The sequence below is a fragment of the Rhinolophus sinicus genome, chromosome 11, assembly GCF_057876585.1.
Source record: "Rhinolophus sinicus isolate RSI-liver-muscle chromosome 11, RSI-T2T, whole genome shotgun sequence".
NCBI classification, from domain to species: domain Eukaryota; kingdom Metazoa; phylum Chordata; class Mammalia; order Chiroptera; family Rhinolophidae; genus Rhinolophus; species Rhinolophus sinicus.
Window position 1 is genome coordinate 24,017,555 of NC_142511.1, and position 16,175 is coordinate 24,033,729.

At 43.0% G+C, this 16,175-nt stretch overlaps 1 protein-coding gene and 1 pseudogene across 2 annotated transcripts in view; both read left to right on the forward strand.

The window, feature by feature from the left end:
• PIK3C2B (phosphatidylinositol-4-phosphate 3-kinase catalytic subunit type 2 beta) overlaps positions 1-5,539 on the forward strand; it is a 66,202-nt gene extending 60,663 nt beyond the window's left edge. For both annotated transcript variants that reach the window (XM_019711443.3, XM_019711444.3), the window contains 4 exons: positions 161-242; positions 641-747; positions 2,839-2,967; positions 3,473-5,539. In XM_019711443.3, coding sequence (XP_019567002.3) covers positions 161-242; positions 641-747; positions 2,839-2,967; positions 3,473-3,661 — 507 coding nt within the window. In that variant the 3' untranslated portion in view covers positions 3,662-5,539. The remainder of the gene's footprint in view (positions 1-160; positions 243-640; positions 748-2,838; positions 2,968-3,472) is intronic.
• Positions 5,540-8,767: 3,228 nt separating this feature from the next.
• Positions 8,768-11,936, forward strand: LOC141569381 (52 kDa repressor of the inhibitor of the protein kinase-like; annotated as a pseudogene).
• The last annotated feature ends 4,239 nt before the right edge of the window (positions 11,937-16,175 follow it).

The window sequence follows — 16,175 nt, forward strand, 5'->3', positions numbered from 1 at the left end:
TTTTATAGTTGGTTTGTTTGAACCATGATCCAAACAAGAACTGCATATTACATTTGATTGTTACATTTCTGAAGTATTTTACTCTGGAACAGTCTCTTTCCTTTTTTTAATCGGGCCGTTGCCTATTGAAGAATGACCCTATTTTCTGCTTCCACTCCAGTGTGATTTGGTATATACCTTCTTCCACCCTCTGCCCCGGGATGAGAAAGCTGCGGGCACCAGCCTGGCCTCCAAGTCTTCAGGTACGGTGCCTTCTCTGTGACATTTCTGCCAATCCTCTGAACCATTCCCAAGGGTAATTTCTCCTGCCTCTACCTCGTCCCTGTTCTCTTTTCTTGACTTGTCTCTGATCCTATACTTACTGGCTAGAGAATCTGGTTTCCCACTCAGACTGGGGGGTCCATAGCTGTTTGCACAGCTTCCCCAGGGACTGGATATTCAGTTGGTGATTACACAAATTGGATACACCCATCCCAACCTAACTCTATATCATGTTTGCAGATGTCCCCTGGGTATCAGGAACCTGACATGGAGATACTGTTGGGGGACGGGGGAGTCAGAGGAAAACAAACATCTGCCTGGTACCAGGTGGGGACAGGGCTGGCTTCATGACCTTTCTTGGTTTCCTTTGTCCCTACAGACGGCACATGGGCCCGGCCTGTTGGGAAGGTGGGAGGGGAGGTGAAGCTGTCCATCTCCTACAAAAACAATAAACTCTTCATCATGGTGATGCATATTCGGGGCTTGGTAAGTGCACGCACAGTCCTCCTGTAGCTCATAGTCTGGTACTTTTCTGACGGGTCAGACCTCTACCTCCATCTTGTGAGAGTGACCACAAAGTTACTGAGTCCCCACCAATGGGCCTGCTACTTACTATGCCAGACCTAGGGTATGACCAAGCAGTACTAGACACAGCTTCTTACCACCTGTGGTCTTTGGCAAGTAGCCTAATTACTGTGAGCCTCATTAAACGAAGATAATGTTAGTATCTACATCACAGGGTTGTCATGGGCATTAACTGAGATAGTGCATGTAGAGCACCTAACATAGTACCTGGTATTATTGTTATGGTAATTATGGTTATTATAATAAAGAAGAGGCCCAAGGGGCTTATTACCTAGTTATTAGAGCATAATCCATGCAGTATATAATTACTAAAATTTTTGGTGTGATTCTAAAAACATTGTGAGTGGAAGGGGAAGGGAATTTTTATTGAATAGCTGCAGTGTGCTGGACTTTTGTAGGCTGGGGCATTGGTATATGGCAGAAGAAGCATGAGCTTTGGAATCAGAGAAACCTGGGTTGCACTCTGACTACACCATTCATTCATTCATTCATTCAACAAATATTCATCAGGTACCTACTATGAGCGAGGCATTGCTAGGTTAGCTCTGGGTACAGGGTAAACAAAACAAAATCCTTGCCCTCAGGGAGCTTATATTCCAGTAGGAAGAGTCTGACAGACAAATATATGGCAAGTGCTCTGGTGAGAAATGAAGCAGGGAAGGAATAGAGGGATGGAATATCGGTTGTGGCAGTTTTGCATAGGTCAGGGAAGCCCTCATTAATAAGCAGGCATTGGAGAGAGCCATGCATATATATCTGAAGATCTGTTCCCAGCAGAGGGAGCAGTTAAATTCAAAAGCTGGGAGCCTGCCTGGGGTGCATGTGGAACTGTAATGGGGCCTTGTGGCTGAAGCCTTTGGAACAAAGGGGAGGGTAGGGGATGATAAAGTTGGAGCGAGCACAGCTGACTAGAGCCTGGGACCCACAGTCAGGACTGGCTTTTTATCTTGAGTGAGATGGGAACCATTGGATGGTTTTGAGCAGAGGCATGTAAACCAAAATTAATTTTAGACTGTAATAAAGATTTAAAAAGCATTTATTTGAACAAAAAGAACTGCTGCTCGGGAGACACGGATTCAGGTTGCAATCTAAATTGTGCTCCACTGAGACAAATGGGACGCCATCTTTTATAGAGAAAGTTTCTTCCCAAGTTCCCAATTTTATGCAAATGAGGTTTCCAAATTGTTCAGTTCTGATTGGTCGTTAAGGAGCAGTTCTGATTGGATAGGGCAGGTCTTAATCCATTGGTCAAAAAGACAAAATCAGGAACTCCCTTATAGTAGTTGACTCAGCCAGCAGAAACCAGCAGGGCATGGTGTGTGTGGGAAGCTGAGAGTTCAGTCTGAGGTTCTTCCTGGTATACAGAGTATGTAAGAAGCCCGTCAGCAAATGGCCACTAGGCTCTTGTTATTCATCAAATTTAGGCCCTTGGTTGACCATGAAGAGTCCATCTCACTCAGCAGATAAATTCCTTCTTGGGGTTCACATGAAATGAATCTTTCTTTTGGGGTCCACAGGCATGACAAGCTCTAACTTAAGATTTAAAAGTCAAACTGGGTGAGTCACTAATTGGCTGACTTTGAGCAAGCAACTTAATTTTTAATCTCTCTGACTCATTTCTCCACCTTGTAAGGGGTTACTTAGATCAAATAACAAAATAGACAAAAGACACTGGTCAAAGCAGGGAAATATCTGGGGACATCATGGTTCATTCAAAACAGACCAAGTATGGCGTGCCCTGAGCATTTGTATAAAAAGTATAGACTGGATATAATAGGCAATCCAGTTGATATTTTAGGGCACCTAACATTATCATGGTAGATATTTCTCTCAGAATGGAGTGATCTGGGAGACAGCCAGATAAATTACTGTGCATTACCAGAAGCCAGGTTTGTGAGATAAAGCGTCTGCATCAGGGTGTGATCTCAGGAATCGTGATAAAAAGACAGATATAAGAATCTTCATCTTTTTTGTTTTTCATTCCCTTTGTAGCAACTGCTTCAGGATGGGAATGACCCCGACCCCTATGTGAAAATTTACCTCCTTCCTGACCCTCAGAAAACCACTAAAAAGAAAACCAAAGTGGCCCGGAAAACCTGCAACCCAACCTACAATGAGATGGTGTGTGGGGAAGGAGTTGGGACAGGGCAGGGGTTTGTAAATAAAGTTGTATTGGAACATGGCCACACCTATTCATTTAAATATCATCTGTGGCTGCTTTCCTGTTGTGAATGGCAGATTAGATGGCCCGGAAAGCCATGTTTCCTGTCTTTTACATGGAAAGTTTGCTGACTTTCAGGGTTGGGTTCCACAGCTGGGGTGTAGCCTGGGCCCTGTCCTGTAGGGAAGAGGAGTCTGCTGATGCTTTGCTGATAACAAGCAGTGACTCCAATAAAAAGCCCCTCACCTGCTTGAACTCTGAGCAAAGAACAAAGTTCTTTAATGCTTCGCTTGGGTTCTGTGTGCCTTCTCTATTGCCTTGGATTCTGGTTGGGGAGATAAAGTCGTCTTAGCCTCAGCAGATGAAGCCACCACAGGCTGAAGCGTCTCCCTCTTCCATGTTCCCTCTGGATTCTTTGAGTTCCCTCTCTTACTGCCTCCCTCTTCCCAATCTCTGCATTTGCAGCTGGTGTATGATGGGATCCCCAAGGGTGACCTGCAGCAGCGGGAGCTACAGCTTAGTGTGCTGAGTGAGCAAGGATTCTGGGAGAACGTCCTCCTCGGGGAGGTGCACATCCGCCTGCGAGAGCTCGACCTGGCACAGGAGAAGACCGGCTGGTTCGCACTGGGATCTCGAAGTCATGAGACCTCATGAGCCCAGCGGCGCCCTGGCCTAGGACCCCAGACTGGTGGTGGAGCCGGGGGAGGGCTCTCCCTGCTTGACGTGTCCTTTCCTTGGGAAAGGGCAGGGCCCTTGGCAGGCCTCCCTGCCGCTCAGGTGGATTGGGCCTCCTGATAGGAGGCAGGGAGGGTAAGAGGCTCTCTGCCATCTCCCGCTCTGCAGACTGGATTTAGGTTGATTGTGATGAGCAGCCCCTTGGAGGCTGTGAGGTTGCAGCAAAGTTTTAAGTTTACCTTGTGTCAAGGGAGCAATGCCTGGTTTGGGTGTGTGGGGTGGGCTGTAGAAAGTAGCATTTTGGGGCAAGGTGGGTGGATGTCTTTATTTTTATTTTTAAAAAATGAAATAGTAATGTTGTCCTAACTGGACAGGAAGCCTTGTGAGAAGGGACTTACACGTGCCTCAGAAGGCAAAAGAGGAAGACTATTTGGGCTTTTTGTATGATTAAGGTTCTTATTGGACTTTTCCCTAGGTTTGTGTTTGTTTTTTGTTTTCATGTTTTTCTCTATAGGAATTTATTTGGGGAGGGGCCCAGTGGGTCCTCAGTTAGAGCCCCCCCCTCCTCCCCAAGGGCAGGTCAGGGAGGGATGGGGAGGGCTGTGTGCTGAACTGAGGCCTGTGCTCCTGGGCCTTTCTGATTTTGCCTCCAAAGGAGAGCGACGTGATACCTATGTGTGTAAGGAGGGGCCTTCCGTGTGCGGTTCTGCCAAAGGCCCTGTATCCAGGGACCCGTGCTCTTTCCGGGGAAGTTTTTCCTTTCATCTTCCCCTGCTTTGCTAGGATGCACCCTGAATACTGTCTTCTACCCCTCCATTCTCTCGCCCTTCTGGGGGCCATTTGGTCCCTGTGAATACACTGGGGGTGCACCCCCCATAGGTCTCTCCCTTACTGTTTTGTCTGGTGGGATAAGATGCTGCCTTGGCCCTTAGATTTCATTTCACCCAAGGGCATCTGGGCTCTGGGAAGGGCCTCCAGGCCGCAGATGCCAACATGGCCGCCTGCTGCGTAGTCCGGGAAGCTTTCACAATACCCACTACTCGTTTTGTGCTGCTTCTCTCCCAAACGCCATTTCTGTCACATTTTTTTAATAAGAATTTCCCTCATCCTATGGGGCCATAAACCTATTTAGCCCAAAACCAAAAGGATGCCCTAACTGAAAGAAAGGGGTGTGGGGTCCTGTCAAAACTCATTTTTTCCAGGGGTTTTCTTTGGTCTCGAGGAGGCTGGATTGGAGCAGTGATTGATTCCCCTGGAGCTGAGCTGGGAGGGAGAGATTGGGTCTCTTATCTCTTAATACTCTTCATTCTCTACCACATGGATTTGAAATTCACTCCTGCGCTTTACTCCAAAAGGTTGTCTGCCTTGAAAAAAGGGAGAGACTTGGAGTTTGATATTAACATTTTAAACCAGAATTGGCTGGATATGCCCTGTGGTTGCGTAACAGAGTTAACGGGGGATACTCTGTGAATTGTCCCTCCTCAGCTTCCTCCCCAGCTCCAAGGATCAGAAATTCCTCCTTTTGCTGACTCATTCCGTAACTGGAGAAAGAAGCTCCATTCATTGGAGCCACAGGGCAGCAAGGAAGTTAAAACTTTTCTTTTAAATTAAAAATGCCAAGGATAAAGCTGGCTGCTGTAAGGAGGTGTGAGGGGAGTGGGGCACAGCGGTGGACTTCTCCAGATAAATGGACCATACATGCGTTACTGGCTTTTTGCCTGTAGCTCATTTTATTTTGACCCTCTATACTCCTGGTTTAAAGAGGTCTGTGTACTGTACCCACTTCCCAGATGTCCTTGTATCTCCTACTTTCTCTGGAATTGTATTTTCTAATAAATGACATTTGAGAAAAACAAATCTGTCATTTTCAAGATTGGTTGATGTTTAAATGTTTATATGAAAACATCTAGTGTACAAGAGGAAAATAATAATAATGGTTTACAAGTGGTACATTTTATATGCACTAGGCGTCTTAGCATTTGTCAGCTAATTGTAGCCTCATAACTTGATACAACAGGTGAATGTTATTATCCCCATTTTGCAGATGAAGAAACTGAAGCTCAGAGATTAAATCATTCATCTAAGGACACAGCCATTCAGCCTTGGATCTGGAATTTGAATCCACATTTATTTGACGCCAAACCTCGTACAATGTTTAATATAATCCCTTAAGTTGATGTAATATTTGTTACTTTTCAGAGTGTTTTCATATATATCAGTTTTTTATTACAACTACTCTGGAAAGTAGCTATGGCTCATCCATTAATTCTGTCAGCAGACATTTACTGTGTGTACCCGTGCTATCTAGTTCACCTCGCACGCCTCCGTTCCCTAAGCACACAGGCCTTGAGTTGTGCTCTGGGCCCTGTACCAGGCACCAGGCTGAGGGTTAAAAGGTAAATAAAGATACTCCTCTGCATTTAAGAAGTTTACTGCCAAGTGATATTTAACCAACCTCATTTTATGAGAAAGGAAACTGAACTTCTGAGATGCCTCACAACTACTAAGTCATGAGAGCAGAACCATAGTCCAGAGTTGAACTCCTAAAAGGAAGATGAAGGTGATGTGACCTTTGTTCAAGCATTTTACCCAGAAGTTTTCAAAACTCTCCAGTGGGAGTCATATTTCATATTGTGAAATTTTGTGGGACTTACAAGGGATTTTCAGTAGTAAACAGTAGGAAGTGTCACCTGCTGTGTTTCTAAGTGATTTTGAGGTATCACTGCAGTGCTGCACGAGTCCCAGTAGACCTTTTAAGTTAGAACATGCCGGCCCGGTGGCTCAGGCAGTTGGAGCTCCGTGCTCCTAACTCCGAAGGCTGCCGGTTCAATTCCCACATGGGCCAGTGGGCTCTCAACCACAAGGTTGCCAGTTCAATTCCTCGAGTCCCGCAAGGGATGGTGGGAAGCACCCCCTGAAACTAAGATTGAACACGGCGCCTTGAGCTGAGCTCCCGGATGGCTCAGTTGATTGGAGTGCATCCTCTCAACCACAAGGTTGCCGGTTCGACTCCCGCAAGGGATGGTGGGCTGCACCCCCTGCAACTAACAAGGGCAACTGGACCTGGAGCTGAGCTGCGCCCTCCACGGCTAAGACTGAAAGGACAACAACTTGACTTGGAAAAAGTCCTGGAAGTACATATGTTCCCCAATAAAGTCCTGTTCCTCTTCCCCAATAAAATCTTTAAAAAAAAAAAAAAAAAAGAAAAAGTTAGAACATGAATCTGGCAAGTCTTAGTTAAGGAAATCTCTTGGCCAAATAGGATAGCTATCTGAACCACCCTGAGGGAGTAGGAATGAGAGCTGGGGAGGGTGGAATGGGGTTTCCCGGGGAGGAGAGAAACAAAAACCCAGCAGGCCAGGTTCTCTGAGTTCAAAGGTGGCAAGAATGAAGTAAGCCAGCTTGCTGGCATTTGGGGAGCAAAGATAAGATTGAAGGTTAAAAGTGAGGCAGCGTTTTAAGCTGGGAGGTAAGCTGAGGTGTCTGTTCAACAAGCAACACTGATGGCCTTCTCTGGGTCAGGCGAGGCACCAGGCACTGTGGCTACTGAGATGACAAAGGTGTGGGTTCTGTCCTCAAGGAACTCAGTCCAGCTAGGGAGGCAGACATGGACACAAGTAATTCCAGTGCAGAGTCTCAGGGACGAGGTGTAGAAGTGGAGGGGCAGGGCAGATAGAGTGGGCTTCAACAGGAGATAGTTGAATGATTTGAATTGAGTTTTAAGGTCAGTCAGAGCTGTGGATTTTATTCTTAGTTTGATGGGGACGCCATTAGAAGTTTTTGAGAAAGGGACTGCAGTGCTCCGGTTAATGTTTTATAAGATCATTCAGGCTACTGTGGGAAGCCAGAGTGAAGCAGAAGAGAAGGCTCTTGCCATGGTCTAGAAGGGAAATGATGATGGCTAGGGGGTGGGGAAAAGAAGTTAAATTTTGGATCTTTTTTGAAGGCAGAGCCGACAGGATTTGCTGATGGGTTGGCTGTGGAATTGAGCGAAACGAATCAAGGACGACTCCTGAGTTTGGGGCCTTGGCAAGTGGGTGAAGAGGACTGGGGGCGTTGCAGGGATGGGAGAGATGGGCTTGGCGGAGCTGAGTTAGAGTTTTGTTTTGATCGTGGTAAGTTTGAGATGTCGGGACATCCAAGTGGAGAAGTAGGAGGATGGAATCTGAAGCCCAAGGGAAAGGTCAGTCTGGAGTTTAGATATGGAATTCATCAGCACTTAGGCGGCATTTCATGCCCTGGAAGTGGATGAGATCACCTAGATTAGAGAGGCTAGGAAAAAACAACAACAAAAAATCATGGTTGGACTGAACTCTGATGCAGGCCAACATTTAGAGGAGGATGGGGAGCCACTGAAACTGTAGGGAAACCAAGAGAATGGTGTCACGGGTACCTAAAGAAAAGTGTTGTCAATATCCTAGGGCTGCCATAACAAAATACCACAGACTAGGTGACTTAAACAGCAGAAGTTTCTTTTCTCATATTCTGGAGGCTGGACATCCAAGATCAAGGTGTCGGCAGGGTTGATTTCTTCTCAGGGCTGAGAAGGAGACTGTTCTGTGCCTCTTCCTTGGTTCTGGTGATTTGCTGGCAATCCTTGGCCTTCCTTGGCTTGTAGATGTATTACCCCAATCTCTGCCTTCAAGTCCATATGGTGTTCTTCCGGTGTGTACATGTGTCTATGTCCAAAGTTCCTTTTTGTATAAGGATACAGCCATCCTTTTTGTATAAGGATACAGCCATCGTGGATTAAGGCCCCCCTAATGACCTCATCTTAACTTGCAAAGACTTTATTCCCAAATGAGGTCACATTCACAGGTACTGTGATTAGGGGTTAGGACTCTAACATCTTTTAGGGAGCACAACTTAACCTTTCACAGTTAGAGAACTGGATTTGGCAAAATGTTCTTGAGAAGAGCTATTTGTATGAGTGGTGGGGATGAAAACCCCAATGGAGTAGGGCGAAGAGCGAAAAGGTGATGAGAAAGTGGAGACCATCAGCACAGATAACTCTTGAGAAATGTTGCTGTAGTGCTACAGAAACTTGGAGGTGCATGTGTCTAGGGAAGAGTGTTTTATTTTTAAGGTAGATGATGTAACCTGACGCTCTGGCCATTCCGAGCGGGCAGGCCAGCCTGGCTCCCTTCTGCAGCCCAGGACCGACTGGCTGGTTGCCCTGAGGAGGCTTGGAGGGGAATGCTGGGCCAGTCCTCGGACGGGCTACGATGCGGATGTTGTACTTTCGTGCTGCCCCCAACTGCACACAGAAGAGGACACAGTCATACCTCGCCTTCTTCTGGTTCCCATGGAATTGGCCAGATGCCAGACGTGAATGGAAAATTGTAGGCTGTGGTCACACAGCAGCCTAGCCGTCTGTCCCCCCCAACCTTTCCCTAAGGAGAGAAGAAGTTGTGGGACTGTGCCTCTCTGGGATTGAGTTTATAATATCCTGAGTCTCTCCATCTGGTCTTCAAGAGAAGGGTCTGCGGTCAGTGACGAGTAAGATTCCTCGTGGGAGGGACAACTTAAGCCAGACGGGACCCCGTTGAGACCCCAATGAGCTGTTATAAGAAATAATATGAGGGAGCCTTGCCCCTCCTTCTTGTTCTTGTGGGAAGCTGCTGCTTGCCTCTGCTACTCCCTCTCACCTGATTGTGAGAGAGGCCCATTAGAGCGATAAGATGTAGCTCTTACTGCTCAGCTCATGGGACACTTTCACCGCGAGAGACTCTCCCCCAGGGTGGTGCATACCGCACCTTAGTCATTTTGGGACGACATGCTTCGGCTGCTTTGGGACAAATAATTGGGTATTGAAATCATTTTTTTGAAATGGTGTAAGAGTTTCACAGACCCTGCCTCTAATCATGTGATGCTCATTGTTTGTAATCAATAAATACTGTCAGTGACCCAATTCGGGGCTCCAGTCTCTTGAGGCTGCGAGTCCCTTGGTCCTCAGAGATTTACCTGTATATGAGTCTCTGTCTCTTTATTATAGTTTAATCCTCACTGCCTCCCTCGCCTTCCCACGGCTTGTGTTGTGCAGGTCACAACAGTAGGCAAGCCGACTTTGAAGATAAAACTTCTGATCAACTAAATAGCATTATCGATTATGTACCAAACACTATGAGGCCTCTGTGATCTGTAGAACTATACATTTTGCAGAGGCATCAGAAAACTAAAGAATGATTGGGTTGTTTTATTTCTCAAAATTAACTGACGAGAGTCCTCACAGGACAGTTGTTCAAGATAATGCAATCCATACCAACAATATTTCATCTTACCAGTCATTTGAACAATCCACATAGTAGACACAGAAAATGAATAAAAGAACAGAGTGAAGATGAAATCAGGACACTGAAACAGAAAAAAATCGATGAAATTTTTGAACAGGAACGAAAATATAAGAAATAAACAACAGCAATGCTCAGAACCCCGGTGCAGAAGACGGGGGTGAAGAACAGGATGGAGACATTTTACCTTTAACCCTTGAAGAGAAGGAAAACAAAGATAAATAAAAACAAAGTTAAAGTCTTTACTTGAGATTTTGATTCTTATGGGGAAACAAAACATACCTCTGGATGGACATGAAGATGATGAAATCCCACAAGTTCTCTTTACTCCCCATAACTTTCAAGCACTACTGGAGTGCCGGATAAATTCTGGTGAAGAGGTTCTGAGAAAGTGCTTTGAGACAACAGCAGTCAACACAATGTTCTGTTCAAAAACAGCAGAAACAGATGCTGGATTTGGGAAGAAACCCTCAGAGAAGTGAGAGACTCACTTCTTTTCCATTAACACTGAGGATATAGTGGACATACTAGAGAAAGAGCACCTGTCCGTGTTGGTGAGCTTTGTTGGTGAATCTCATAACCTGAGAGAGGAATTTGTGGGCTTCCAGGCTTACAAAGCTGATGCTGAAATTTTGGCTATGAAATTTCATACTGTGATAACTGAGATGTGGGGCTTAAACATGGAGTATTTTCGTGTCCAGTTGATTTTCTTCCAACATGAAAGTTGTTGCTTCTACACTTTTAGAGAAATATCCCCAAGCTATCTACACACTGCTCTTCATGTGCCTTAAATCTGTGGTTGGCGAAATCCATGCCTGTCATGGAGTGTCTGTTGCATTAGGAACATTGAAGAAGTTTGTTCTTTTTTCCACAATCACCACAACTGCTTTGAGAGCTTGACAATGTAATCTCTGTCCTCTTTCAGAACAATGAAGAAAGGGGTAAAGAACTAAAGGAAATTTGCCATTCTCAGGGAACAGGCAGGCATGATACTTTTGAAATTTTAGTGGACCTCCTACAAGCACTTGTTTTATGTTTAGATGGTATAAATAGTGACACAAATATTAGATGGAATAACTGTATAGCTGGCCGAGCATTTGTACTCTCTAGTGCAATAACAGATTTTGAATTCATCGTTACCATTGTTGTTCTTTAAAATATTCTGTCTTTTACAAGCGTCTTTGGGAAAGATCTCCGGGGACAAACCTCTGATGTCTTTGCAGCCAGTAGCTTGACGGCAGTGCTGCATTCACTAAATGAAGTGATGGGAAATATTGAAGTTTATCTTGAGTTTTGGTTAGAGAAAGCCACCAATCTGGCAACCAAACTTGATATTCAGATGAAGCTCCCGGGGAAATTCCACAGAACTCAGCAACCGGAACCTCAGCTGACCTCTGAGAGTTACTATAAAGAAGCTCTTAGTATTCCAACAGTGGAAGGCATTATTCAGGAACTGAAAGATACATGCTCAGAATAGTACTTCAAAGCTCTTAAATGCTTATCTCTGGTACCCTCTGTCATGGGACAGCTCAAATTCAAAACACTGGAGGAGCACCATGCTGACATGTACAGAAGTGACTTACCCAATCCTGACACGCGCTCGGCTGAGCTGCAGTGTTGGAGATTCAAGTGAAAACAGGGAAAGATATAGCGCTTCCAACCACCATTTATAAAGCCCTGCACCTGCCAGACATCAAGTTTTTCCCAATGTTTATGCATTGCTGAAGGTCCTATGAATTCTTCCTGTGAAGGTTGAGAATGACTGCTATGGAAATGGGTGAAAGCATCTCAAAGCATACCTGAGGAACACTTTGACAGACCAAAAGTCGAGTAACTTAGCTTTGCTTAACATAAATTTTGATATAAAACATGAACTGAATTTAATGGTGGACACATATATCAAACTCTATACAACTAAGTCACAGCTTCCTACAGATAATTCATAAACCATCCAGAATACCTGAGAGACTTAAAATATGCTTTCTGTTATATTTGATATTTTAAAAATATCTGTAAGAAATTTGAAAACATAGAAAATCTGTAAGGTATATGTAGGCCACTTAGTCACTAAATATCTTGACCTATAGGCCTCCCATTGAGCACATTAGCCATTGATAATCTGCCTGTTTAAAGGGCCCCTGTTGGGACTCTCATGGTTTGGAGACCTAACTGTTCTTCAGAAGGTAGCACTGAAAGTGCCATGTTACACTTCTGCGTGATCTCTGATAATGGTACTTCGCAATTGTTTTAATTAAGTCATTTTACACATAACATTTATTGTCACTGTGGATCCGGTTGTCAGGTATTGAGTTATCAGTTCTTTGAAGAAATAAATTTTGAGGAGGTGTGGGAAGAAGGAATGCATTTTATAAAATATTACAATTTTGTTTAAAAAATAGGTGATATTAACCTATGTTAATGTGAGTGCTCTAATAGTTTGAGAGAGAAAAGTACACGTTATAGGAAAAAGGGGATAAGGGAGGCCAGAATTCCTTGAATAGACACGAAGGGGTAGGATCTAGGAGGCTGCTTTGCTTGTAATGGGATTGAAGGCAGAGTGTGTGGATCCAGATGCAGGTAGATTGGTGGGTCTGGTGGTGGAAATATGAGGTTATTTATGTCCAAGTGCATCTGTTTTCTCACTAAAGTATGAAGTGTGATTGTAAGTTGAGGTTGTATATTTATGGGAATGCTGGAAATATGAATAAAGAAATATATGTGTAGGAGAAGCAAGCTGCCGCGGATATGGACACCTGTAGGAGTGCCTGGCATTGATGAAATTTCTGACCACAAATATGAAGTGAGTCAGTCATTATGTTTGAGTGCTTTTCTCCTGCACTGATGATAGCTGCAAGGGTGTGGGCTCAGCATAAGTGCGCAGTTGGGTTTCACTTGGGCTGGAATTTTGCCAGAGAAGAATGTTGAAGCAGGAGAGGGGCAAGAGGATGAAAGGTCTTTACAAGGGGGTCGTTTTAATGCTGGATCATGGAATTTACACTCAGTAAGAAGGGAGGTGAAAGAGGGTGATGAATCATAAAACAGCGGTAATGGTAATGGTTTGGAGGTTTCTGGGGGTTGATTAGTTACTATAGGGATATCAGATCAGTGAATTGGAGAAATAGGAGGTGGTGTCCAGAGTGTGGGATGCTTGGAAATAAGATTTTGGAGGCAGTATTGACTCTGAAAAATGAAGTCAAAAGCTCTACACCCTTTATCTCAAGCCCAGCAAAATCTTTAAAAATAAACATAATTAACTGAGGTTTAAATTATCTTCCGCTAAAGTGCCAGTCAGTTTGCCAGTTGTCTTCCCCAACATGTACACAGCCACAGTAACAGGTCGTTATCTTTGTGTACAGAGCTACCCTGCCTCTGCCCTCTACTTGATAGCAGGCATGAGGAGGCTGGTTCACACTTTATTTACCTGTTGAGACTGACAAGGCAAAGTCACATAATCCTGTAGCTTTCCAATACTTTATGATTGCATTTTCCACTCTTTAAAAAATTTCCAAGGTAAGGAAAATAAAAATTATGTATTTAATGACTAAATGGGAAAGGGGAAACCCAATCGGGAAAGTTTTAAGAAATTTTTTTCAGGAGCATGTATTGTTAGTGACAAATTTGACAGCAAAATGCAAGAAGCTTGGTCATAAGGAAGATGTTATTATTTTAAAGTATTATTACTGTTCTATTCAACATTTACTGGTCACCTATTATGTGCCAGTCAACATGTGGGGTCAGTGGTTCCTAAAACTCTTTGGTCTCAGGACCCCTTTATATTCTTAAAAAAAAATTATTGAGGACCCCAAGGAATTTTTGTTTATGTGGATTATATCTATCGATAGTTACTGTTTTAGAACTCAAAACTGAGGAATTGAAAATATTCATTGAAAAATAATAAACTCGTTACATGTTAACATAAATAACATTTTTTAATGAAAAAAATACTTTTTAAGACAAAAAAGTTTAGCAAGAAGAGTGGCATTGTTTTACATTTTTTCCCAAATGTCTTTAATATCTGGTTTAACAGAAGACAGCTGTTATATATGTATGTCATATATGCTTTTATAGTGAATCTGTTGCCAGATCACATATGTACATATCCTCTAGAAGATAAACATCCTCTGTAAGTAAACTCATGAGAAAGTAAGAGTTAAAAAGGAAAATAATAGTTTAGTATTCTGCAAACATTTTTGACCTTTAGGACCCTCTGAAAGGGTCTTTAAATGGGATCCCAGGGTACCCGACCATACTTTGGGAACCACTGTGCTAGGTTTTGGGACACAGCGCTCAAGGAACTGAGACGAGCAGGAGAGAACATTTCCAGTATGTAGTATATAATGTAGTGTGTTAAATGCTCTAAAAGAGTATAATAATAGAATTTTGACTCGGAAGAGCAGCGGACTTAAGGTGTTGACATTTGAGTTGGACCTTGAAACATGAGTAGTAGTTATATACCAGGGCAGGCGAGGGCTTTCTTGGCTAAGAAGCAGCTTGAGTAAAGGCATGAAACAAGTCCAATGTTCTTAGAGTATAACATGCATGAAGGGAAGTTACTAAAGACAAGCCTGGAAAAGTGGGAGGACAGACTGAAGAGAGCCTGTATTCTTTAGGCAGTAGGAAACTATTTTATTAGCTGATAAATAACAAATATTAACTGTTGTTTGTGCCCCTACTCTATCTAGGCTGGGCTCTATATTAGGAATTTAGTTCTCTCACCACCCCATAGAAAAAAGAACGATTAGCCTCATTTTACAACCGAAGAAACTGAAGCTTCTGAGTTGTTGATTTGTATATTTGGATTTATTTTCTATTATTATACTGACTCCTATTATTAATACATCTTTCTGAAGTTCTTAGAATTGGAAATGAGATGTATCCAGAGATATGTATAATATAATAAGAAGTAAAACCACAGAATTTGAGGACCTCTTAGTTTTCTGTAAAGAAGTGGCTGTTCCTTGAGCAGTCCCGGTGAAGCAAGAGGAGCTGCTGGCCTCCTCATGGCTCCTAAAAGCTCTTCCTGCTCATAACTGCTCCCCTCTCTCTGTCAAAGATACTTGACTTCAGGTGTGTCAATTAAGAAGTTTTACTGTGTTTCCCTGAGAGTAAGACCTAGTCAGACAATCAGCTCTAATATCTCTTTTGGAGCAAAAATTAATGTAAGACCCGGTATTATATTATATTATAAAGACCCGGTCTTATAGTAAAATAAGATCGGGTCTTATATTAATTTTTGCTCCAAAAGATTCATTAGAGCTGATTGTCTGGCTAGGTCTTATTTTCGGGGAAACACGGTAGTAAAAATAAGCAAATGAACTAAGACCAAACTCACAAGAGAATCAAATATAGCAGCTAAAATTATCAGACAAAATTTTAAAAAAGGATAATGATCTGTGCTTCCTTCTTTGGATGTGGTTCTGGGGCCTCAGGATACAAGTATGATTTGAATGTGTTGCCTACTGGGAAGCATGAAAGGAAGTAAACAGTTCTGGGGACTATGTTTCTTTCCTCCTGTTACTTGGGTTTACTCCACTGAAAAGGTATACCGTGTTTCCCCGAAAATAAGACCTAGCCGGACCATCAGCTCTAATGTGTCTTTTGGAGCAAAACTTAATATAAGACCTGATTATATTATATTATATTATATTATATTATATTATATTATATTATATTATATTATATTATATTATATTATATTATAAATTATATTATATTATAAATTATATTATATTATAATAAGACCCGATCTTATATTATGTTATATTATACCCGGTATTATTATATTATATTATATATTATATATTTTATTATAAAGACCCCATCTTACAGTAAAATAAGACCGGGTCTAATATTAATTTTTGCTCCAAAAGAGGCATTACAGCTGATGGTCTGACTAGGTCTTATTTTCCGGGGAACACGGTAGTTTAATAGGGACGCCACCTGAGAAACAAGAGTCCGTATTTTCCTGGGGGATGTATGCGGGTTGGATGCTGGAAAACCTCAAAGCTAGATTCCAGGCAAAAATAGCGTTTTAGAAATCCTAAAATCAAGGGGGCAGGAACGCATAAGAATGATTCATTTTTCACTCCTATCAATCACTCCAGATTACCTGTGTTTTAACACCAGATTGAGTTTCAGCACAAGACGTGTATGTACACAGCACTGTCCAACTCTTTTACTTAAGCTTTCAGGTGGTGATCTAC